This window comes from Chrysemys picta, chromosome 4 (genome assembly GCF_011386835.1).
Source record: "Chrysemys picta bellii isolate R12L10 chromosome 4, ASM1138683v2, whole genome shotgun sequence".
Classification (NCBI taxonomy): Eukaryota; Metazoa; Chordata; order Testudines; family Emydidae; genus Chrysemys; species Chrysemys picta.
Genome location: NC_088794.1, coordinates 135353365 through 135377970, shown reverse-complemented (window position 1 = coordinate 135377970; position 24606 = coordinate 135353365). Strand labels below are relative to the sequence as shown.

General features: G+C 41.1%; 1 protein-coding gene across 7 annotated transcripts in view; it reads right to left on the bottom strand.

Moving 5' to 3' along the window:
- The window catches only part of MARK3 (microtubule affinity regulating kinase 3), a 106184-nt gene that overhangs the window by 41417 nt on the left and 40161 nt on the right, over positions 1-24606 (bottom strand). For all 7 annotated transcript variants that reach the window (XM_005285843.5, XM_042858242.2, XM_005285844.5 and 4 more), the window contains 8 exons: positions 21540-21588; positions 17613-17678; positions 13173-13243; positions 5395-5451; positions 4264-4500; positions 4049-4168; positions 2576-2675; positions 2197-2309 (listed from right to left, as the gene is read on the bottom strand). In XM_005285843.5, the coding sequence (XP_005285900.1) occupies positions 2197-2309; positions 2576-2675; positions 4049-4168; positions 4264-4500; positions 5395-5451; positions 13173-13243; positions 17613-17678; positions 21540-21588 (813 nt within the window). The remainder of the gene's footprint in view (positions 1-2196; positions 2310-2575; positions 2676-4048; positions 4169-4263; positions 4501-5394; positions 5452-13172; positions 13244-17612; positions 17679-21539; positions 21589-24606) is intronic.

Here is a 24606-nt window from a genome sequence, read left to right as displayed (position 1 = left end):
TCCTCTCTGCACTGAAATGTTCAGTGCTTGTTCACTATAGAGGGTAGAGAGTTTTCCTGTTTTTCAGCTCTGAGTTCTACAAAGGTGAAATGTAAATTCCCCTCCTCCCCCATTCCCTAAAACAAAAAAGTGACCACGCTTCCTCCATATGTGTAATAAAAAAACAGCAGATATTTGAAACCAGAAGATTAATATATGCACAATCCCCATTGAGTGCATACACACGTTTGAAAAAAATTAGGATAAAAATCTATTTTAAAAGATCATTTCTAAAGATTGCTCAGTAGGTTCTGGCTAAGACATGGGCTCTCAAAATTTCAATGTGGACTACATCCTAGAGAGACTGCCTCTCCTCACATTTTCAACAGCTTGGACCACTTTTGCTCCATTCAAGATTATACAGTATATCTGAGGCACCTAAAACAATTGTTTAGATGGAGAAATAATTTATTTGCAACTATCTTTGATCTGACAAACATATTCTCCTTTTTGAAAAGTGTCTCATGATGCTTAAGGAGGAAAAAAAAAGCTCCAAGCCATCTTCTTTTGCTCTTAATTTCTTCCATTTTATTACTCTTCTACCACATGGAATCACTGCACATTTGGTTCTGTTGGCCACTGAACATTCTGCCCTGCTTCTTTCCCCCTTGGAATACTCCCTAATCACCTGTTCTCAACCTGACTCCAGTGAACATACTGCCCAATTTCCTTCTCTCCTAAGGCCCTGGACATTCTTTTCCAATTGGTTGTTCTTGGTCCCCTTTTTATTGACAGCTCCCAGTAGTGTGTTTATTCCAATCCTGCTGTTAACCCACATCCCTGCGTGCAGAGTGTGTGTGTTTCTGAGTCCTAGCAGAAGTCCCAGCAGAGGTGTGTGTGGAGGTGGGGGGGGGGGGAAGGAGTGTAACCCCACAACCAGGGACAAAGGAGTTAAAGAGAGACTGTCAGAAGTCCAATCCTGAAAAGATCGGTTAGTCTTTTGACCACTTGTCTGACTTTCGCATTGGCATATTCAGTACTAAAGTTTTATGAGAGGATGGCATCAATACAAGGGAAGACTGCATAGAAGCACTGTGTTTGATGCCTGACTGGGTTACAGGGCATCCCTCTTCGGGCCTGGTGTTACACTTTTCAACTGAGGCTCAAGAGGATTTGTGGCTCCTGAAAAAGGACCTGGTGATGGAGACCTATCTCTCTTCCCTGTGTGGAGTCTGTTCTTTCCTTCCCTATCCCTTGAGATTTTATCAGATCTTTATGGGCAGCTATTTCAACTCTACAAGTAGAGGAGCCAACAAGAGCCCTTTTAGATGAGGAGTGCTCAGAAATTTCTGCTGCCACAGCTATCTCAGGGTCTGAAGAGGGATGCTTTAATCTCTCCAGCAGGATCACTTTCAGGAATGCCTCCCCGGATCTTTGGTTTCTCTTAGAAAATAATTTACAGATGACATTTCTCTGTTATCTGCCCCTCACCCAGACACAGTAAGCATCTAGTATACCCACAATTTAGAGGCATTACTATCTCAAATGAAGGGCAATTCCTAAAGCTTGGAGACTTGTGTTCAGTCATTACTATCAATCAGGTACCAGGACAGATGCTTAGACAAAATAAAATTCCTTCTTGTTGAAGAAGAAAGGAAATGCCATCAAAAAATTAAACACTAATCACCAGCTATTAAATATCTATTTACAAAACAATGGGTAAATGACACAGCGAGGGAAGAGGCTCACACACTGCAAGACATGGGGCGGTGAACTGAGGGGAAGTTGGGATCACCCCATATTTTATGTCTTCGGCTAGAGGTATGAGGAAGCTCACTCTGCACAGGTGTAGCCCTGAATGGACGCTGCAGGGTAAAAGAATGCAAATAGGATTGTACTGAGTGCATGCACATCAATAGTGGAATATATTGAGACAAGCACTTGAACTGATGGACAATGAGGCTTGCTCTGTCCTTTATGCCCTTGGGTAGGGGGGACACACAAGGACATTTAGGACACAGGTGCAGTCACAACGGACATTACCGGCCAAAATAATTTGATCTTGTCCACATGGTGGACCACGTGGTGGAATTCACGTAAACAATTTCTCAAAGAGGAACCATAACTTTCACTTGAATTAACTATCTTTTGCTCTGAATAGTTTTTCTGCATTTAACATCAGAATATTTTTTAACTTTTTTCCTGTTCTATACTCACCTCTGATGATTTTCTCCCTAACAATAAGTATGTAGCTGTGATTTCATCATATTTCATTTTACTAAGGGATTCTTGAATTTCTTCTTGAGAGTATCCCATTCCAACCATAATATCTAAAAGAAAGAAGGAGTTTGTAAGTCATAATATGCTTTAATAGATACACACTGGTTGAGTGCTTCCATGTTCAAAAACCTGTTTATTTCTAACAATGGAACAAAATATCTAAATGTGGGAACAATGTCTAATTAGATACTAATAGTAAAGTTGTTTTTCAAATACCTAAATATACATATTAAGCACAGATCAGATCTGCTTATCCAGTACATGAACTCAAAATACTGCAAGTTAAATGCGGACATATTGGAAAACACTGAATTACCTATTCTCTTCTGGTCTGAGATGTCCAGCTCTGGTTCAACAAAAGGTTTTAGCTCATCATCTTCATGCCCTGCATTGATCCACCGGTCCTTCATGATTTGCTACAAAGATAGGTTGCTTAGTAGTGTAAGATATTTACTTGTAAACGAAACAAGTCACTGAAAGGTCAAAGTCCCATCTATCAAAAATGTATAGCATTGAAGAACTGAAGACAAGCAAATCCAGACTTGGGTTTAAAGAGATAAGTCCTTACTTCCTCCTCTAATTCTACCCACCATTATTTTCCAGAAAGCTCCCAATAATTCCCAACTCATATTTGAAACTAGCCAGATTTATTGCCAGTCTCCTTCCTCTCCTCCCTGGACTTGTGTTCCTAGACAGACTACTTCCCATCAGCTGTATTCCAGCATAAAGGTCAAAGTTAAGTATTAGTAGTGGAGAGATTGGTTGCAGTGGGAGCACAGGGAGAAGAGTAGTTAAGACTTCTTCCAGACAACAATCTGTATGCAGGAAACCATCCTAATCCAGGAAACCTTCACTGGATTTTGTACACTAATGCCCTCTTTCAGCCACAAAACTTCTAGCAGACTTCCCCATTCTAAATATTACTCACTTGGGAACTAGTCAGTTCTCCAAGGAGTTAAATTAAAGCATAAAGTATTGACAAAGAACACAAAAGGAAAAAAACAGCAGATAAAAGCACTTGTTTAAAAATATTATGGTTAAGAAAATCCAAACTGAGATTTTAACCCTTCTCTAATGTTGAACTATTTAGGAAGTCACAGATATTAGACTGTACTCCAACAGCCTTTCATAGGAATGTACTAAAATGCAAGCCATGCCTAGCCATAGTGCCCTACTTTTGAAGGGAGTAATCAGTAACTCCTCCTCATGTGATTACTCTATACATCTTCAAGATACTTTACTGTAGAATACTGTGGTACATTTTGAAAGTCCAAAACTACAGTTTACAATAGTGATACTATTGTGCTTTGGGTTATTAGCTTTTAAGGAAACAAAGACAAATATAAAGTTTTCAAAGATGTGCTCTTAAGTGACTTCCCAATGTAGGCATGAAAACTCCTGATGTGTATTCAAATTAGGGTTGCATGCACGAAACCCCAATTTCTTCACGCATTATGGATTTGCCCACTTAAGCCAGGTGCATGCTCAGAGTACACATGTAAGTAGGCAACCATCTAAGAGTGTGTGTTGGATTGCATATGCACACAAAAAAAACTTTCTTCACTGCACTGAGAAACTGACTTGAGGGAAACAGGTGCAATTTTGCCATATTTGTGCCCAAAACTCACACTAGTACTCTCAGGGCAGCAACTCCAGCAAATATCAACTGAAGTTAAGTACCTGCTAATGGGGAAGGGAGAGGAATAGCAAGTATTAGTGGTACAAATGAAGCTTGTTAAATCACCTTTAATTACTATTTTGTCTGAAAGTATTTTACTCATGCTATTACCTCTAGAGTGCCTCTTTTAGTTGGGTTTAGCACCAGAAAACGTTTGAGGAGGTTTTCACAGTCTGTTGACATGTAGAAAGGGATCCTGTATTTTCCCCTTAGTACTCTCTCTCTCAGTTCCTTGGGAGAAAGGAAGCAAATTATAAAAAGTCAGAGGCAGTTTAAAATACTGTTGTTGAATTATTACAACAGCTAGTAGAGTGCAAGTAATATACCTTTAAGTTCTGTCCATCAAAAGGAAGAGATCCACTAACAAGAGTGTAAAGAATAACACCTAAACTCCAAACATCTACTTCAGGTCCATCATATTTCTTGCCTTGGAAGAGCTCTGGCGCAGCATATGGTGGGCTGCCACAAAATGTATCCAGTTTATTTCCAACTGTAAACTCATTGCTAAAACCAAAGTCTGCTATTTTAATGTTCATATCTGCATCTAGCAATAGATTTTCAGCCTGGGAGGAAGAAAAGAAAAATACCGTGTTGTGTAAATTTCAGATTTTTCTACAAAAGCTGTTGTTCAATTTTTTATTCATTCTTAAAGGCAAAAGCCAAAAGTGCTTTTTTATTGAAAATAATCAAATATCTTTTTAAAATAAATATGAAAATTACTAATTTTGTAATCTCACTAGTGTATCACCTTCAGATTTATGGCACCTGTTACACTAAATAAAGCTAGTCACATGTTTCATCCCTTTGGTTACTTCATGGAAAACTATTTGGTATTTCTGTAACTTCATGTTTCCATGTAACAAGATAAAAATGAAACTGCAGCTCTTAAAGCCTACACTTTTATCTGCTAAATGCTTACAAAAATTTGTAGTACATAAAATCTCTACTTTTTTTTTTAGTATAAAGTGAAGATAAGATTTATGAAATGTGCCACATTTCAGTTTCAAGTAATAGCAACCTTATACAGTTATAGTATAAGTAATGGAGCAAGCTCTCTCATAATGCCACACCAACGTGCGCCAAGCCTAAGAGAAGCCACCCCATCCATGACGATGGGCTTTTTGTGTAATCTACTAATTCCGGCAACAAGAATCACCAGGCATTTACCCATCTGTTACCCAACTGTAATATTTTTTATCATTACCAAACTGAGCTAGATTTCAATTAGTGACCAAGAGATCAGAGGATCCAATTTTCATATGCCAGCCAAATCCTTACATTAAGATATATCTCATCTTCTCCTCCACCCCCATTTTTTTTTAAAGAAATACCTCCATATTCAATATATTTTAATAGCATTTAAAACTTCCTGTAAGCCATGGAAAAGATTTAAAAATCTTAGGCACAAAGAATGAAACTATTGCATACAAACTTTGGTAGCTTTTTTTCCTACTCACCTTGAGATCTCTATGAACAATATGCTTTTGATGGCAGTACTGCACTGCAGATACTATCTGGATAGAAAACAGGCCCAATTATATAAGTGACACCTCAAAGAAACAGATGTGTAATCAGAAATTTCAATATTAGTTGCTAAAACTGACAAGTGTTTATGCATTCAAAGCCATACAACCAACCAACCACAATGGTCACCATATTCAGGGTAAAGTTAATAAAAGTGTAACTAAATGTAAACTTATTATTCAACATACTGGCTTCTATTACACTTTGGAAAGGATTTCATTGTCTCTGCATGGCTGATTATAGAAAGAGGGCAGGCTCACCTTCTATTAAGGTCACGGAAAGGTTTTCATTTCATGTCTTTACTCATTCACAACTTTCTGAAATTTTCACTATTGGGCTGAAATTTTCCAGTCTCTGCCTGAAGATTTATTTTTTGAGAGATACTTTGGGGGGAAATGATTTAGCTATTTGAGTGTGAGAAACAACTTGTGTGATAAGTTAGTATGGAGTCAAATTACTGAAGGTTTGTCCACCATGAGTCAGGCAAGGAGCTGAGCACACCTTACCTCATTTATTTTGCACTTTATGCAATGAGTAGCATAATAAAGGGAATGTGAAGGAACTCTGGTCTTGTTCAGTGTACTTTTAGTTGTATTTCATACAGTAATTTCTCAAATATAGAATATTTTTTCTGCAACTTTGCATGGGGGATCATAAGGTCACAGTGAATGACTTAAATAAGGCATTCGTGGACAGTGGCATTCACAAAGTAGTACTCTCCAATATAAGCTGTGATGTATGTAAAGCTGTAGAAAATTTTTTTACATTACACTGTCTTATTTGACACATAGTATATGATCATGTAATGAAACACTATTGTAATGCACATGAACAATTGGTCAGAATTAAGGTTGGACATGCAATCAACTTTGCACAGCAACACTGAAAGGTCAGGAAATATCAATCTTTATAATCTTTTAATTTTTTAATGAGCAAGTTTATTAGCATGTTTCATTTAAGAAGATCACCAATTTTAAAAAGGCGAAGTAATGTTATACTTTGTAATTCACTGCCAGTTTTCACATCAGAACAGGAGAATTCCTCTATAGCTGGGTAATAGGTCCAATGCTCTGTGTATGACCATTCAAACAGAGTCAAGAAAGCATTTTCTCTTATTTCTTCAATGTTTAGAATAGTAACTCAAGATTATTTGCAAGCATGTTAGAGTAAAAATTCTTCACATCTAGACTAGATCTCTTTGCATTTTACACTTAAATGATAGGTGTTTCATTCTGGTGTTGAAATGAAAATATGTCGTGTCAGTATTACAGATTATATTTCTGTACATCAGACAACAGCTTGGAAGCAGATATTCTATAAAAAGGTTAACTACACAGTCACTTGTTTATTTTTCATTTATTTCTTTATTTCCTTCTGTATCTGGCTCCCTCAGTCTGGATTCCTTTTTCTATAATTATAGACTTTTTTATAATGCTTATTAATTTATCATCAGCTTTCTCCTCACACCCCATCCACCTGTCTACCTTCGTCTCTTCCTCTATTACTCTAGCACCACAAGTCCCAGTCAGAGCTCTACAATATTTCTCACCTCCCCACACCATCCTCAGAAACCCTAGGTCTCCAGGGCCATCAAAATGACAAATATCTCATGCGCCTCTCACTTGAATAGGGTGCAGAGTATGGTCTGATTGTTACGCCATTCTCAACTGGAAGAAAACATCACTTCTGATCCCAAATGGCCATAGCAATGACATGGTGATCAAGAGATTTTCTTTGCTGACAATTCTGTACTAGCTGATGCACCTACAGACAAGTTTAGGGGCTGAAGCAGCGAGGCAACAGCTTAGAATGGAAAGGAAAGGGGAAAAGGGCAGGCATGAGAAAGGAAAGCAGACCAACAGTTTGAAGGAAAAGGACCCAAATTCAATGAGGAACTGTACCAAAAATGTTTTTATTTATCATTTTCTCTGGGCTCGCTCCCTTTGTTTATTTCATTCGTTTCCTTCTCTCTTCTGTTCACATTATGAAGTTGGTGTCTCAGTCTGAGAAACCTACCTACATTGTGGAGCTGTCACTAGCAGTCGATTTCTTACTTGTCTGATGCATGCTGCACTGCTGATTTATTTTGTGGAGGTTTTTTATAGGCCTAAACAGCTATAAATTTGTCCTCACATCTGCTCAATTCCAAATATCATGGATAAAAAATGGTTACTCACCTTCTCATAACTGTTGTCCTTTGAGATGTGTTGTTCGTGTCCATTCCAATCAGGTGTGTGCACGCCACGTGTACAGTCATCGAAAGTTTTCCCTTAGCAGCTCCCATCGGGTCAGCTGTGGAGTCTCCTGGAGTGGCACCTTCATGGTGCTGGATATAGGACCCAGCCAATCCCGCGCCTCCTCAGTTCCTTCTTGCCAGCTACTCCGACAGAGGGGAAGGTGGGTGGGTATTGGTATGGACATGAACACCACATCTCGGAACAACAGTTACGAGAAGATGAGTAACCGTTTTTCTTCGAGTGCTTGTTCATGTCAGTTCCAATCAGGTGAGTACCAAGCTCCACCCCGGAGGTGGGGTCGGAGTTAAGGAATCGCTGATTGGAGCACTGCTCTGCCAAATGCTGCAACATCTCTGGCATGCTGGGTGATAGCATAATGAGAGGTGAACGTATGCACCGAGGACCAAGTTGCTGCCCTGAAAATTTCTTGTATCAGGACCTGAGCCAGGAACGCAGTTGACGAGGCCTGTGCCCTTGTGGAATGTGCTGTAAGTACCGGGGCTGGGATATTGGCCAATTCGTAACATGTGCAGATGCATGCCATGATCCAAGAAGATATTCTTCAAGATGAGACTGGGAGCTCTTTCATCCAGTCTGCTACCACCACAAACAGCTGGTTCGACTGCCTGAACGGTTTCATGCGCTCGATGGAGAATGCTAGCGCCCACCGAACACCTAATGAGTGCAGCCTCTGCTCTCGACTACTGGGATGAGGCTTAGGATAGAAGACAGGTAGAAAAATGTCTTGGCTAGTATGGAAGTGTGACACTATCTTGGGAAAAAAGGCTGGGTGAGGCCTGAGTTGTACCTTATCCTTGTGCAAGACTATGTAGGGTGGACTGGAGGTAAGGACCTTTAACTCCGACACCCTCCTAGCTGATGTAATGGTGACCAGGAAAGCTACCTTCCATGAGAGGTAGAGGAGTGAGCAAGTCATCAGAGGTTCAAAAGGAGGCCCCATGAGCCTGGCGAGGATCAGGTTAAAGTCCCACGCAGGAACAGGTTGTCTAATTTGAGGATGCAGCCATTCCAGACCCTTGAGGAAACATCCTACCCTGGGGTTGGCGAATACGGAGTGCCTGGACACTCCAGGGTGAAAGGCCGAAATAGCACCAAGATGTACCTTGATGGACGACGCTGCCAGGCCTTGGTGTTTCGGTGCAAAAGGTACTCTAGAATAAGTGGTATAGGCGCCTGGAATGGAGGTGTGTGCTGCTGGGCACACCAGCAAGTGAACCTTTTCCACTTAGCTAGATAAGTGCCCCTGGTGGATGGTTTCCTGGTGCCAAATAGGACCTTTCTTACTGGTTCCGAGCACAGAAGTTCCATGGGGTTTAACCATGAAGCTTCCAGGCTGTGAGATGGAGGGACTGGAGGTCTGGGTGGTGAAGGTGACAGAGGTCCTGAGTGACCAGATCTGGGTGGAGTGGTAATGCAATCAGGGCATCCACTGACAGCTCCAGGAACATGGTGTACCAGTACTGTCGAGGCCACGCTGGATCTCGACCGTGATGACCACGGTGGAGCCGAAGGGTCCTGTGCCGGGGACTGGTACCGGGCTGATGATGCGGGGGATTGGTGTCGAGGCACCCATGCTGGGAATCTGTTGCTGGTTCTCTCTCGGAGCCGGGGATTGGTGCCGCTCCGTCCTCTGTGCTGAGGAAGGGGAGTGATGTCCCATTGGTGCCGGGGAACCCTGCACAGAATCCGGTGCCGGAGAGCAGTGCCTTGGCAACGGCGATCTGGAGCTGTGCCGAGGCAAACAGTGCCGGGCAGGAGAAGTTGAGCACCGCATCATGGTCAGCTTGCCTCTAGACGCTGGAGGCTTATCTCTGACCACCGGGGGCTGAGGAGCCGTCATGGCAATCACATCTCTGGCAGCTGCAAAAGTATCTGGGGTGGAAGGTAGCTCCAACTCCTCCACCTGGCACTGCCCATCTGAGGAGTTGCTGGGTGCCGGACTCAACAGTCACCTCAGGGGAACTGAAGTCGACGGCGCTGACACTTGCTGCTTGGGTGCTCCTTCAAGGGACGCACCGGTGCAGCACCTGCCGGTCCAGCTGCTTTTGGCACTGCAGAGCGACCCCTGTCGCTTTTCTATGCCAGTTGTACAGCACCGGTGAATGCAAGTGGTGCCGGGTTGTCTCCTCAGTGTGCGGTGCTGGAGAGTGCCAGTGACGAGGGTATTTTAGACTAGAGTCCTTCCTCGGCACCATGTCATGTACTGATGCCGTGGCACTCCGTACAGATACGCTCGGTGCTGGGTCCCGGTGGTCCGCAGCAGACTGCGGACAAAGAGTGGATTCCATGAGCAACTGCCCAAGTCGGAAATCTCACTCTTTTTTTGTCCTTGGGCAGAAAGTCCTGCAAATCTTGCACCTTTCCGTCTTGTGTGCCTCCCCAGACACGAGTCGTGGGGGTCGCTTGCTGGCATAGGCTTATTGCAGGTTCCGCAGGGTTTAAAGCTTTGGGCTCGTGGCACACCCCGGAGCCCAAGGGTGGGGCGGTTGGGATTGGGAAACCCTGCTCCCAAACCTTACTATATATACACTGTATACATTATCTACTAACAATAACTACAACTAAACTAAACTAACTACGCTATGGAAAGAACGCTAAGGGAAGCACTTGCTAGGCAAGAGATCGCAGTTCCAACGATCGTCACTGGTGGTAAGAAGGAACTGAGGAGACGCGGGGTCGGCAGGGTCCTATATCCAGCGCCACTCCAGGGGGCTCCACAGCTGACCGACGGGAGCTGCTAAGGGAAAACTTTCCGATGACTTTGTACATGATGCGCACAAAACTAATTGGAATGGACATGAACAAGCACTCAAAGAAGAATATTAACAAACGGCCCTGCTTCTAGAGTTTCTCAGAGAAGAGGCAGAAAGATTAATGAAAGCTACTTACTAACAAACTAATTCAGGGGAGGAGGAGTACGGGGGCATCAGTTACCTAATTTGCTCATTTCCCAAAAGGCACAAACTTGGGTTCCTCGTTTTTACATTATTTTTTATTCATACATCATCTCACACATTGATCATCCTTACTCAGCAGAAAAATTCTCCAGAGCAGACCATCAACCCAGAGGCCTGAGGATAGGGCAAGGGGAAGTAAATGATATGAAGAATCCAAAACTTCCTCAAAGTGCAAATATTTGCTCTGAGGCACAAATGCAGCTTAAAATGGAGAGCAGCAGAGCATGGTTATATTTTTGGCATTTGCACCCTTTCATATTTCACTTGTTAAACATGCCTGCTATGCATAATACATAAGCTATTTACTGCAGCATAATCAGCCATGGCCACATTATTTCAAAGTAGAGGAAAAACTTGGATGACAGCAAGGAAGTTTACAACACATAAAATCCAAAATTGAGATCAAACTCCAGAAATCTTTATGCTCCTGGGGCCACAGAATATGCATACCACAGAAACAATATACTTTCTTGTGAAGGATTTTAGATCCATGCTGAAACTGCCCTTCCTGGACAATTTTTTTAAGTTGGGCAGGTGTGCAATGATTTACTTCCAACATAACTCGATACAGAAATGGCCACTACAGAAGTGAAGAGAGGAGAAATTAAAAGCGAACAAGAGATGACAACATACAGTCTCTGCCAGGCTCAACATTATGGCAGATGCAAACTACTATTGCTCCTCCAACTTTTCTTAGAGGTAACTATTGTCTCATTGTTAAACTAGTTAGTGGATGGACTTAAAGTGAAACCCTATTATGCTATGAGAAAAATCGATCTGAAGCTATTATAGAAATGCAGAAAAATAAAAATAAGACTTATAAAATGCATTTATGTGGACTTCAATGGGGTCAAGCAGGCTGTGTCGGCATTATCTTTACTAACTGTGTTCGTTCATTGACATATAGTAGCAGTGTGAAGAAACCCCGAAGCTTATACTTGTAAGATAGCCTTCACACCTTCTGGTTCAAAACTCCCTTTCAGAGAAGTCAGTGGACTTGAATAAAATAACCAGGATTGAAGGATAAACTGTACACAACATTGTAAATGAAGTAACAAAACATGTAAGTACTTTGACAGAACATTAAAAAAAATCTCCTGATTAAGAACAATAATGATAGCCATGGGGAAGAGTGAACATACTAGTGGAACCAGATTTGACCGCTGAAAATTAGTATTAGGCATGCCAGCGGGGAGAAAATTCCCTGATCCTTTTGAATCTTAGAAAAACTTGATTTAAATTACTGGGTTTGAATCTGAAGGATAACCTTTCGGATTTAGAAAAATGGTACAGCCCAACATCTGAGACGGGAATGACAACTCCAGAAGCTAATATCATTGGGACTGTGAGGGATAGAGGGCAAAAACACACACACAAACACACACTCTCTGAATTTGAAGGGGAGATTTTTCTGTCTTCCTGAATCTAAGCATAGGAACCTTGAATACAGTCTGTTAAACAAAAACAACACACCCCCAGGATTTTGTGAATGAGGGGCAGAAATGGTTCTTACTGCCTGTCAATCTGCACACTACTCAAAGAATATCTTCTGGGATGTGAAGTCTGCCAGCTGGATCTTGCAAAAGATTAAGGAGGATACTGCAAGACTTAGGGAAGATTCAAATGATAAGAGAAATAATGCTTTCATTTATTGATTTTATTTTTGCCTCCTTATAATGGGTTAAGCTGTCCTAAATAATACTGTCCTTTTTTCTTATTAGTGTTTATTGCGACTGTCACATTTACTTTAGTGAGGTTATTGTTCATATCAGTAAAACTTCTCTGCACAGTACATTTCCACAGAAATGTATTACACACATTAAAATATTAGATACAGGGAATAAGTGAGTGATTCCTACATTTCCACTGTTTCCCAAATAACTAATGGTGCACACACTATTCTATTCAAGACAGAACAGACAATCATAAAGGCGTCCATTTATGTTACGAGATTTATTTCATGCAAAATTTCCTTAACATAATTGAAACATTAGGCTGTGTGTAAAATTATATGATCTCCTTCAACTGTTGTGCTTGTTGCCTCTGGGCTATCAGATTTTTAAAATGAAGTTAACTCCTGATCTTTCTTCTTAGATCATTGTCCACAGATTGTGCGCCATGGAATAGATCATCAATAAAAGCTGGTAAGGAAAATAAGGCCGGGGAATGACAGCACATTTGCAAATAAGTTTTCAGTTTATTATCCATATTCATTATTGTTTATGTCGTCATTTATGTCGACACACTGTTACATGAACTGGATTAAACATCACATGTTGTACTGCTGACATCCCTGTCCTTAATTGTTGCATATTTTAGCACTCTAGATTCACTTTTTACAGGGATCTACTAGTTTTTCCCTGTTATTTAATGCAACAAAAAGTCAGCAACAGAGCGTGCTTGAAAGCACCATGGGAAAGCTCACTGTCAACTATTTTTTCATGTGTTTTAATGCTAAAGTTGAGGACTTAAGAGCTGTTAGTCTATCATACATACCTGTCTAAATTTAGCTCTTGCTTCCTTTTCCTTCATTCTTCCATGTGCAACCAGATAGTCGAATACCTCACCTACAATTGAAACATATCAAAGATTGAAGGAGAACTGTTGAATATCTTAAAATACTAGCTAGTTAATTTCAAAATCTAGGGTTAGTTTTGTAATTGTAAGAGTAACATATATTGTATGAGCTAAATAAATGTCAGAAATTTAAGCAAAATTTGAGATTTCAGTTTTCAGTTAGAATGTTTGTTTATTCATGTGAAAAATCAATCATAAAAGGCGCTAATTTTTCATTTTTGCAAAAGGCTCATGGCAAGAGCCCAGAAGAGTGATTTACTACGTCATAATTTCACTGAGACAAGAAAGACTTTAAGAAGAATTGTCTGGATGACTAAATGTAGGCAAAATATTTGTTTTCAATCATTTATGTTAGAAAATGAGCAGCATCCCTTTCTTTGCAAAAAAAGTCCTGAATTCCTTTCCATTAGAAAAATACCTGCTGTATCACAGAGATAGACTGTCATAAGCCTCATCTACAGTACAAAAATGTTTAAAGGATCTTGTAAATATGGTTGTAGCCTCAGAGTGTTATAATCTAGAATCTAAGTGTACAAAAATTATATTACAATGATGGAAATCCCTGTTTCAACCTGGGGTTAAAATAAAATGGGGCCTTCATTATAAAAACCACCCAAGTGAACACAGACTGATGTGATGAAGCAAGCCACAATTTAAATATAATACATAAGACATTGAAGAAAAGCATCCTGGCATAACAGGTCCCTGGAAGACTTCCAAAATGAAAAGGAAACAATGCAACATGACAAGGGACATTTGAAGGACACAGTAGTGAAGAAAAATTGAATAGGGCTACATTTTTAAAGAAACAGTCAATTAATGTCTGGCATTTTATAACTAGCCTACTAGACTAGTTTTTAAATGTTGCTATCTATCCAGTGAAATATCCACTTGTTTGTCACAGTGTGACAAATGTTTTTCTACTGAAAAACTGTAGGCATTAGATATGGAAGAGGTAATGCTTCCACATACATAAATAGGTCTTTACGTACAAATAAATCATTTAGTTTAAATAATCTAAGATTTTAGAAGTTCAAAGATCAAATCACTATTTTAATATTTAAATACACATTTAAATACTCTCAGATAAGTAAGAACATTTTTCACATTATGACTTCAAAAAAGGAAAAATAGATCATTAAAAGTACTTTTCATTTTGAAAAAGTCACAAGATGGAATCAAATCAAACTGATTTAAGTATAGCATGCACAGACTACAATAAAGAACCCAAGATATGACAAAAGGAGTGTGCATGAATGATTTTATAAGTTTTCATTTTCTGAACAAATTATATTTTGCTTTCCAGAGTAGCAGTTAAAATACCACAGTCAGTGATAACAATTCCCTGAAATATATCTTACAGCTATTTCTTTTTAAAGTATTAGTAAATAAAAATTCATAAAAATGCAGGGGGCCAGACAAAGATAAAATTCAACCCTGTTTTTCGAAATGTTTCGGGAATATCAAAAGCAGAGAAAAACAGTAGTTCAAATAACTGAGGGAGTTACTGAATATTGGATTTAAGTTAAGACCGATGACTAAAATGTAGATAAAGGGGAATTTTCAGAACTGAATCCATATTGGCACATAGTCATCTGCTATTACATTTTCACGTAGCATATTGCATAAGCATATAATAGTACTAATGGCTTCTGTGCCAAACACACAGGTCTCTCATTTCAGCTAAAAGGAGCGTCTCAGGCCTGGTCTACACTACAGAATTAGGTTGATGCAAGGCAGCTTATGTTGACCTAATTATGTCAGTGTGTCTATGCTACAGCCTTGTTCCTGGGGATGCAAGTACCCAACATAATAATTCCACCTCCACAAGAGGCATAGGACTTACATCAGTGTAGTTAGGGCAACACAGTGTCCGTGTAGACACTGCAGGTTACTTACATCAGCTGTTAGCTGTCATTCTTGTCAATTTCACAGCTCCCTGTTGGAACCGTGAAATTGACAAGAAAGCCTGACTTACAGCTTGGGCTGTCATGCCAGGGCAGATAGAGGGCTCCAGCTAGAGCACAATTGTCCCCAGGTTCCCGGCTCTCTCCTCTCAGTAGGACTTCTGCCCGGGCTCCCGGCTCCCCACTGGGAGCCCAGTAGCCGGGTAGCCAAGAGCCTGAGGGTGCAGCTGGGCTCCTGGCAGGAAGAATGTAGCCAAGAGCCGAGGGGATGGGGGGAGAGAAGAGAGAGAGACAGAGGAGAAAGCTGTGTACGGAGCTGAGAGCCCAGCCTCTCAGCCCTCCACACTGCCCCTCTAAGTCAGTGGAAATACTCCTGTTGAGGATGCGCACCACTGACAGAAGGAGGTTAGTCCGGACACAAACCACAGCAGTAATTACTACTGTGGGTATAAGTTGACCTAACATAGATCGACTTAAATTTGTAGTGTAGACATGCCCTCAGTTATCTGTAGTAGTTTTAGGCCTTCTATCCTCTGTAAGCCAGTCACTAGATGGCAGTATGACCTCACTTTTAAGTCAAAAACTATCAAGTAGAAGGGAGAGGTGCACATACACTAGCATGCTCAATGTGCAGAGGTCAAAAAAGCTAACAATGTTAGGAACCATTACGAAAGGGAGAGATACTGCATACAGTTTGTCCCATCTCAAAAAAATATATATTTTGGTATTGGAAAAAGTACAAAATAGGGCAACAAAAATGATCAGTGGTATGGAACAGCTTCCATATGAGGAAAGATTAAAAAGATGAACTGTTCAGCTTAGACTGAGGGGAGATATGCTAGAGGTCCATAAAATCATGAATGGGGTGGAGAAAGTAAATAAGGAATGGGTTATTTACCCCCTTCACATAACACATGAATCAGGGGTCATCCAATTAAATTAATAAGCAGCAGGTTTAAAACAAACATAAGGAAGTACTTCACACAACACGTAGTCAACCTGTGGAACTCAGGGCCAGGGATGTTGCAAAACCCAAAAATATAACTGGGTTCAAAAAAGAATTAGATAAGTTCATGGAGAATAGGTCCATCAATGGCTATTAACCAAGATGATCAGGGATGCAACTCCATGCTCTGGGAATCCCTAAACTTCAGACTGCTAGAAGCTGGGACTTGAGAACAAGGAATAGGTCACTTGATAAATTGCCCTGTTCGGTTCACACCCTATGAAGCATCTGGCACTGTCTACTGTCAGAAGACAGGATACTGGGTTAGATGGACCATTGATCTGACCCAGTATGCCCTTCCCTACCATTAGCCCCATTTAGACAAAACTAGTCTATGCATCTACGGCTCTTAGGAGCTCAAATACAACGGCTAGAACACAGTTTATATAAGCAACCACATCATGATACCCCAGATATGCTGCACATATGCAGTGGGACCCAATGGTGAAACTCTGCTCTTCTGTTTTGAAGGCCAAACCTCTATATCTCCCCAGCAAAATTGAAGATATGCCTCAAATATTTGTGTGATTCCCACCCGCTGATTTTGAAATGTAACCATTTTTAGCTATCCAGAAGGGTAAATGCCTTGATTCTAGCTATAGTTACGAATAGCGGAAAACACTGAGAAAATCTTCACATTAGCTCAAGAATTGGGAATTAATTATTCAAAAGGGGGAGTCAGTGGAGGAACTTAAAGAGAGGGGTTACAGAGACAAGGTGGGGGAAGATAATATCTTACTGGACTAACTTCTGTTGGTGAGAGACAAGTTTTTGAGCTTACAGAGAGCTCTTCAGGTTAGGGAAATGTACTCAGTGCTAAGTACAAGGTGGAACAGATTGTTTAGCACAAGTAGTTAAATTTTTCAAGGGACCATTCCAGGTGAATCGGCCCATGTGACAGTCAAAATGAAGAGTCCAGAAGATTTTGGAAACTGTGTATCTTACTTTAATTAAAGAGAGCCACTTTAATCAGAATAGTCCATATGTCACCAACATTCAAAAACAAGAAGTGCAACATTGAAGTACTGGTGATTTAAAATGCAAGGGCAAATAGATTTGCTACACTTTTCCACCTGAATGTTATATGCTATTACTTCATACAATACTACATTTGAATATATACTTAACTTTACCAAATACTACATCAGTGAAACCAACTATTGTGCCAATTCCTGCCTATTGTGAATATCCTTATTTTGCTATTACCACCATGATGGACTGATCAATGAAAATAATGAAAAAAAAAATTCCCTCTGGATAAAGCTTGGCTTACTTAAAAAATTGTACAGCTTTAAGAAAATGCCTCCCAAAATATTAACATTTCACCTGAAATGTTGCACTATCATGAAATCAATGTTTCTTGTTTTAAGGAGTATTACAAAAGAAAGCTTCAGTATCATTTGGCAATTTCTTTACATTTATATCACATAAAAGGAAAATACTTACCCCCACTTGCATACTCCATGATTAAGTAGAGAGTTTTTTCAGTTTCAATTACTTCAAATAACTTCACTAGAGGAAAAAAGAGCAGTTATTTACTAAAAGATTACAACCAATTATAGGAGTCTAGTTTTTGGATAGTCTTTGCGGAAGATTCTCTCAAAGTAGATTACTGCTGCTTGACAATATCAAAACAACTTTTCTTAAAAGCAATTATTTCCATTTCATGCTTCTAAATGGAATAACTGAAATGCTTTATCAGTAGTTGTAGTCTGGGTCAAACTATTATGAATGTACAATTCTGGCTTGAAACATACTCAGTTTAGGGTCAAGTGAAAAAAATCAATTAATTTAAGCATAGCTCCCAAAAAACAAAGCACTGGTAACAGTAATTTGTATATAAACCCAGGGCCGGTGCAACCATTTAGGCGACCTAGGCAGTCGCCTAAGGTGCTAGGATTTTGGGGGGCACCATTTTCTTTGGCAGCGACCGCAGCGGCCGGATCTTCGGCTGCCCTGGTCGCCGCCGGCATTTAGGCGGAGGGAGCTAGGGCAGTGGAGCGTGGGGAGGGCCGCCTGCAGCAAGGGGTGGGAGGGGCGGCATGCAGGGGAACTCCCTGCCCCAGCTCACCCCTGCCCCGCCTCCTCCCCGAGCACGCCGTCGCTGCTTCACTTCTCCCGCCTCCCAGGCTTGCGGCGCCAATCAGCTTAGACGCCACAAGCCTGGGAGGCGGGAGAAGTGAAGCAGTGACGGCGTGCTCGGGGAGGAGGCGGTGCAGGGGTGAGCTGGGGCGGGGGGGGGTGCCTCAGGGCGGAGGGGGGTGCCTCAGGGTGGGGACTTGGGGATGGGGGGGGCCCGCGCAAGGTGGAAGTTTCGCCTAGGGCGCGAAACATCCTTCCACCAGCCCTGTATACACCTCTACCTCGATATAACGCTGTCCTCGGGAGCCAAAAAAATCTTACTGCCTTATAGGTGAAACCGCATTATATCCAACTTGCTTTGATCCGCCAGAGTGTGCAACCCCACCCCCCCGGAGCACTGCTTTACCGCGTTATATTCAAATTTGTGTTATATCGGGTCGTGTTATATCAGGGTAGAGGTGTACTACATACAGGGTAGGTTGTTGCCTCAACTATTGTCTACAGAATCCAAAAGACAACACTGTATCGCTTTAAATTAATTTTACATTCTGAGTGCTCTCTCCTCTCCCATGGGTGTAGATTTTTTGTAATTTTATTTAAGTGAAAGCTTGGATTCTGGAGCACAATTATGCAGTAAAGTCACAAAGAACAATTTTCAGTAATTTGTGTGACTGCATAATCACATTATACACGGGGTCCCAGGCAATAAGTATTCTTTTTCCTCCTCTTTAAAAACCACTTCTCAGATATAGTAGTGCATCAGTGTGGCAAGGCAAGTCTATGCAGCCAATGAAATGCCCTTACATTAAAACACTTATCTCCCTATCACCACTTTAAGTGGGCTCCATGATGCAGAACCTTCATTAGACTCATACACCACCACTTTAACTTTTTAAAAACAAACAGTTACTAACCTTTCCATAACTGTTGTTCTTTGAGATATGTTGCACGTCCATTCCACTGTAGCCATGTGCGTGCTCCAGTGCACAGCTAGGGAGTTTTTCCCTTAACAGTTCCCATCAAGGTGGCATGAGTGCCCTCAAGTGCCTTGCATGCAAGCATAAAAGGCCAAGCTGCCCCCCGTCCCTCAGTTCCTTACTATAGAGAGGGGAAGGAGGATGGGTCATGGAAATGGACACGTGCAACACATCTTGAAGAACAACAGTTACGGAAAGGTTAGTATCCTTTTTCTTCGAGTGATTGCACATGTCCATTCCACTGCACGTAACTCACAAGCAGCCCCAATTGGAGGTGGGTTCGGAAACCATTTGAACAGGAACCAAAGGACCATTCATCCAAATTTAGCATTGTCCTTAGATTGCCGATAGTGTAGTGAGAGGCAAACATGTGACATGATATCCACGTTGCCTCTTTCCCAATGTCCAATATGGGCATGTTGGCAAAAAATACTGCTGAGGTTGCTTGGGACCTAATCAAATGACTCAACAATCTCTCTGGCGGCTTCATGTTACAAACACAAATGGGTATCCATTATGAATTCCTTTGTGTGGAAACAGGACTGCCCTTCATTCTGTCCACAAGCGCAACAAACAACTGAGACAAAGATCTGAAAGGTTTAGTCTGATCTGAATAAAACACTAAAGCTCTTCTAGTGTCCAGAGGGTGCAATCTCTCCTTATGTTTGTTATCATGAGGCTTTAGGAAAAAGATTAGTAAGAAAAAAAAATGGTTACTCACCTTCTTGTAACTATTGTTCTTCAAGATGTATTCTTCATGTCCATTCCAATCAAGTGTGTGTGCGTGCACACATGCACGGAAGATTTTTCCCATAGCAGCATCCATCTGGTCGGTCCGGGCGCCCCCTGGAGTTGCACCTTCATGGAGCTCAATATTGATCCCTGCTGACCCGCCACCCCCTCAGTTCCTTCTTGCCAGCTACTCTGACAGAAGGGAAGGAGGATGGATATTGGAATGAACATGAACACCACACCTCGAAGAACAACAGTTTCGAGAAGGTGAGTAACTGTTTTTTCTTCGAGTGCTTATTCATGTCGATTCCAATCAGGTGACTCACAAGCCCAAGTTTAGGTGGTGGGGTCGGAGTCTTCCACTGATTGGAGCACTGCTCTATCATCTCTGGCCTGCTGGGTAATCGCATAGTGTGTGGCGAAAGTATGGATGGAGGACCACATCACTGCCCTGCAGATTTCCTGAGTGGGAACCTGAGCCAGGAACACTGTTGATGAAGCCTGTGCCCTGGTGAAGTGCGCAATGATTGGAGATGCAGGAACACCTGCCAGGTTGTAGCACTCACGAATACAGGACGCTATCCATGACGAGATGTGTTGTGATGACACAGCCTGACCTTTCATTCTGTCCATCACTGGACTGATTTTCTGAACGGTTTTGTTCTCTCGACGTAAAACGCTAGTGCCCTGCGGACATCCAGAGAGTGGAGCCTTTGCTCCCTGCCATTGGAATGAGGCTTAGGGTAGAATACAAGGAGAAATATGTCCTGGTTGATGTGAAACTGACACAACCTTCGGGAGGAAAGCAAGTATGTGGCTCTCAGAGGGTTTTCTGCTGCCAAGGAGGACCTGTCTAACCTGGACTGAACAGGAAAGCTCCATCAGGTTCAACCATGGAGCTTCCACGCTGTGAGGTGAAGTGACTCGAGGTTCCGATGTTGAAGACGGCCGTGATCTTGTGTCAGAAGGTCCAGAAAGAGCGGCAGGGTGATCAGGGCTTCTACAGACATGTCTAGGAGAGATGTGTATCAGTGCTGACGGGGCCAGGCTGGTGCTATCAATATGACATGAGCTAGTTCTCTCCAGATCTTGAGTACCACCTTGTGAACGATCGGTATGATCGGAAAGGCGTATAGGAGAGAACCTCCCCAATGGAGGAGAAACGCGTCCGTGCTGGAGCTTGGGCTATAATTTTGGAAGGAGCAGAACTGCTGGCACTTCCTGTTGTGTCACATGGCGACTAAGTCTATCTGGGAAAAGCCCCAGCTCTGGAAGATTGAAATTGTGACGTCCGGATGAATGGACCACTCCTGGCTGTGAAACCACCTGCTGAGGTGGTCCGCCAGCTTGTTCTGTACCCTGGGGAGGTACAGCTCTTTATGCCTGCCTGCGGTATGAGAGGCAGCAATGGGTGCTCATGCTGCCTCACCAGATATCACTAAGGGAAAAAACTCTCTGACAACTGTGCACTGGAGCTCACGCACACCAAAAGCAAAATGGACATGTGCAATCACTCCAAAAACAAGCAGTCTTCTAAAAAGATAGTTACACAGAACCAACATGTTAGGAAAACATGAAATACCTATATTTGGATGATTTAAAATCTTCATTATTCTTACTTCTCTGAAAAGCTGAAATAAAAAAAGATAATAGGAAATCAAATAAACTAGTGACAAAAAAGACAATTACCATTCATTCCTTTCTAAGAAGCTGATTATTTTGTTCTATAGCTAATGTTTAGAGTTCTATACCTAATCCTAATAAATGATAGAGTAAATGTGAGAAACACAGGAATATTATATATTTCACTTTCAAATGGACCGAATAAGCTTTTTGCAGACAAGAGGAGTAAAATGCCAGCTCTAAAAAAATGTTCTTCTAAAGGGACACTGGATTCTTCAAGAGATAAATGAAGGCTTTAATCTCTAGGTAATTGGTTCTGATCCAGTTCACTTTAATAAGTTTCATTAAAAGGTTACATTTATTCCTTATGAAGGTCATACTTACCGCAGCATTTCATATTCCAAATACTGGCAATACCATGGTGTATTAAAGGATTTTATTTTAAGATAGCTCTCGGACGATTTAGCAGTCACTATTTGCTAGTCACAATCAAGTTACTGGTCAACATTAACTGTTTACATCACAAAAAGCACAAATTTTTAAATAATACTGCCAACAAGCAAGCACTAATCAGGTAGGGCAACTAAAATGATTAGAGGTTTGGAGAGGGACCCATATGAGGAGAGATTAAAGAGGCTAGGACTTTTCAGCTTGGAAAAGAGGAGACTAAGGGGGGATAGGATAGAGGTATATAAAACTATGAGCGATGTGGAGAAAGTAGATAAGGAAAATTTATTTACTTATTCCCATAATACAAGAACTAGGGGTCACCAAATGAAATTAATAGGCAGCAGGTTTAAAACAAATAAAAGGAAGTTCTTCTTCACACAGCGCAGAGTCAACTTGTGGAACTCCTTACCTGAGGAGGTTGTGAAGGCTAGGACTATAACAGCATTTAAAAGAGAACTGGATAAATTCATGGAGGTTAAGTCCATTAATGGCGATTAGCCATGATGGGTAAGGAATGGTGTCCCTAGACTCTGTTTGTCAGAGGGTGGAGATGGATGGCAGGAGCGAGATCACTTGATCATTACCTGTTAGGTTCACTCCCTCTAGGGCACCTGGCATTGGCCACTGTCAGTAGACAGGATTCTGGGCTAGATGGACCTTTGGTCTGACCCAGTACGGCCGTTCTTATGAAAGGTGAGAGAGTATCTCCCTCTTGGCCCTAGAAGAAGGTCCCTCCAAGTAAGAATTGAGGCACAGTTGCAGGGATTCATGATGATGATATTTGCTTTGTCATGGCCTATGCTGTTTTTGTTCTGTGGCTAGACAGCCAACTTTGGCCTCTGGGATGTCAATCCAATACCTTTCATGAACACTACATTTACTTAGCAAATTGAATGACAGCAAACAAAATCCATAGCATCTCCCTTCAATTATGACAAGTAGGGGATTATTTGGTCATGAATTTCAGGCAATGCCTCACCTCTAGAGTCATTCTGATTAAATAAAATGTCCTTTTTGTCTCATTTTCATGAGTAGAGAGGACCTTAATTAGATCTCAGAGGGGTATGCAGGGTTAGGACGGGTCAACTGCCTGCCAGTTCCATTGTGGGGAGAGGCATACAAACCACACCTCCACATGATGGGACTATTAAATGGAAATTCCACAAGTGGTAACTTTGTTGCCTACATGGGAAATGGGAAGCTATGTGGCCCTTCTTATAAAAGAATATTTTTAGAAGTTGTATAATGTTCAAATTTGACACCCTATATAAACACTTTGTTAGGCTAGGGTTTTGGTTGTTTTTTTTTTTTTATATCAAAATAAGAATCAGTCTCAATTTTCTGATATGTAGCCAAGATAACAAATTACACTAAGGCAAAGTCTTATTGATGTATAGTTTTCTTAAATTAAAAAAGGCAAAGTTCTCCTTTCTCTTCTCTCTGCACTTTGTGCACTTATTTTCTCTTACACTGAAAAACTGACATGAAGGTCATGTTATTTTAATATGTAGTACTGCCTTCAAAAACTTGAATTATGAATGCCATAAACACTCTCATTTCTTCTAACAGACAACCTAAATATAAGATAGACATCACCATGGGAACACTGAAATACAAATGCTATTGTATGTATATTCCCTTTTATTTTGCAAATGCCCATTCTCAGGAGGCTTGTGAGAAGGGGACACAAGAAATCATCTTTTTAGGCAGAAGTATGTTGTAATCAATTGCAAACTGTTCACATCCTCTCACATCATCCCAAGGCTCCAGATGGTTGGCATTCTCAAGTCTTGATTATTTTGTGAAAGCTGCTCTGGCTTGACAAGAAAGGGAGCAATCAAGTGGTTTGTTGTTGTTTTTTTTAAATCTAACACTAGCCTTACAGCTACACTAGTGAATTAAAAGGCTATGGTATGCTCAATAAAGAAAGATCTAAATGGAAAACATACTACATTACAAAATGGACAAAACTAAGTAACCACTCCGTGCCTACAGGATCCTGCAGACTAAGTCAGAGATAACAAGAATGGATGAAAATAAGAACATAGTAGTGCTACTGCAAGTTTCCTTCAACTCACATCTATCCACACATTCTAAAAAATTAATATCTTCCCTTTTTAAATGTGTCCTGAAATCTGCAGGGTGTAGCAGCTGCAGCTATGACTCAATGGGTATTAAAATAATTTACATTAAAAAAAGGTTAGGGTGTGAGAAACAAAAATAAGAGCCAACAAAACTGAGGAAAAGAAAATCCTTTGTACCATTCCTGTTGAATTGCACAAACATCTTTGAGCATGAATAATCCTAATTGTGCATAACCGGGTGTTTCACCACTGATGAAGTAGACCGAGGAGGAGAAAGAAATAAGAGTGGCAGACACAACAGCAACTATGCTAAAATATGAGAGAACTAGGTTTGTTTGTTAATCAAATGTGGTAACACATCAATGTGTTCACCTTTGCTAATTTAAGGAATGTGCATTCTTGGATTGAGGGGAAGAACTAAGCAAAATTGTTACTGGAGGGACTGAGCAGAAGAAGCCATCAGGCAAGAGAACTGTACCCAGACTCTCTATC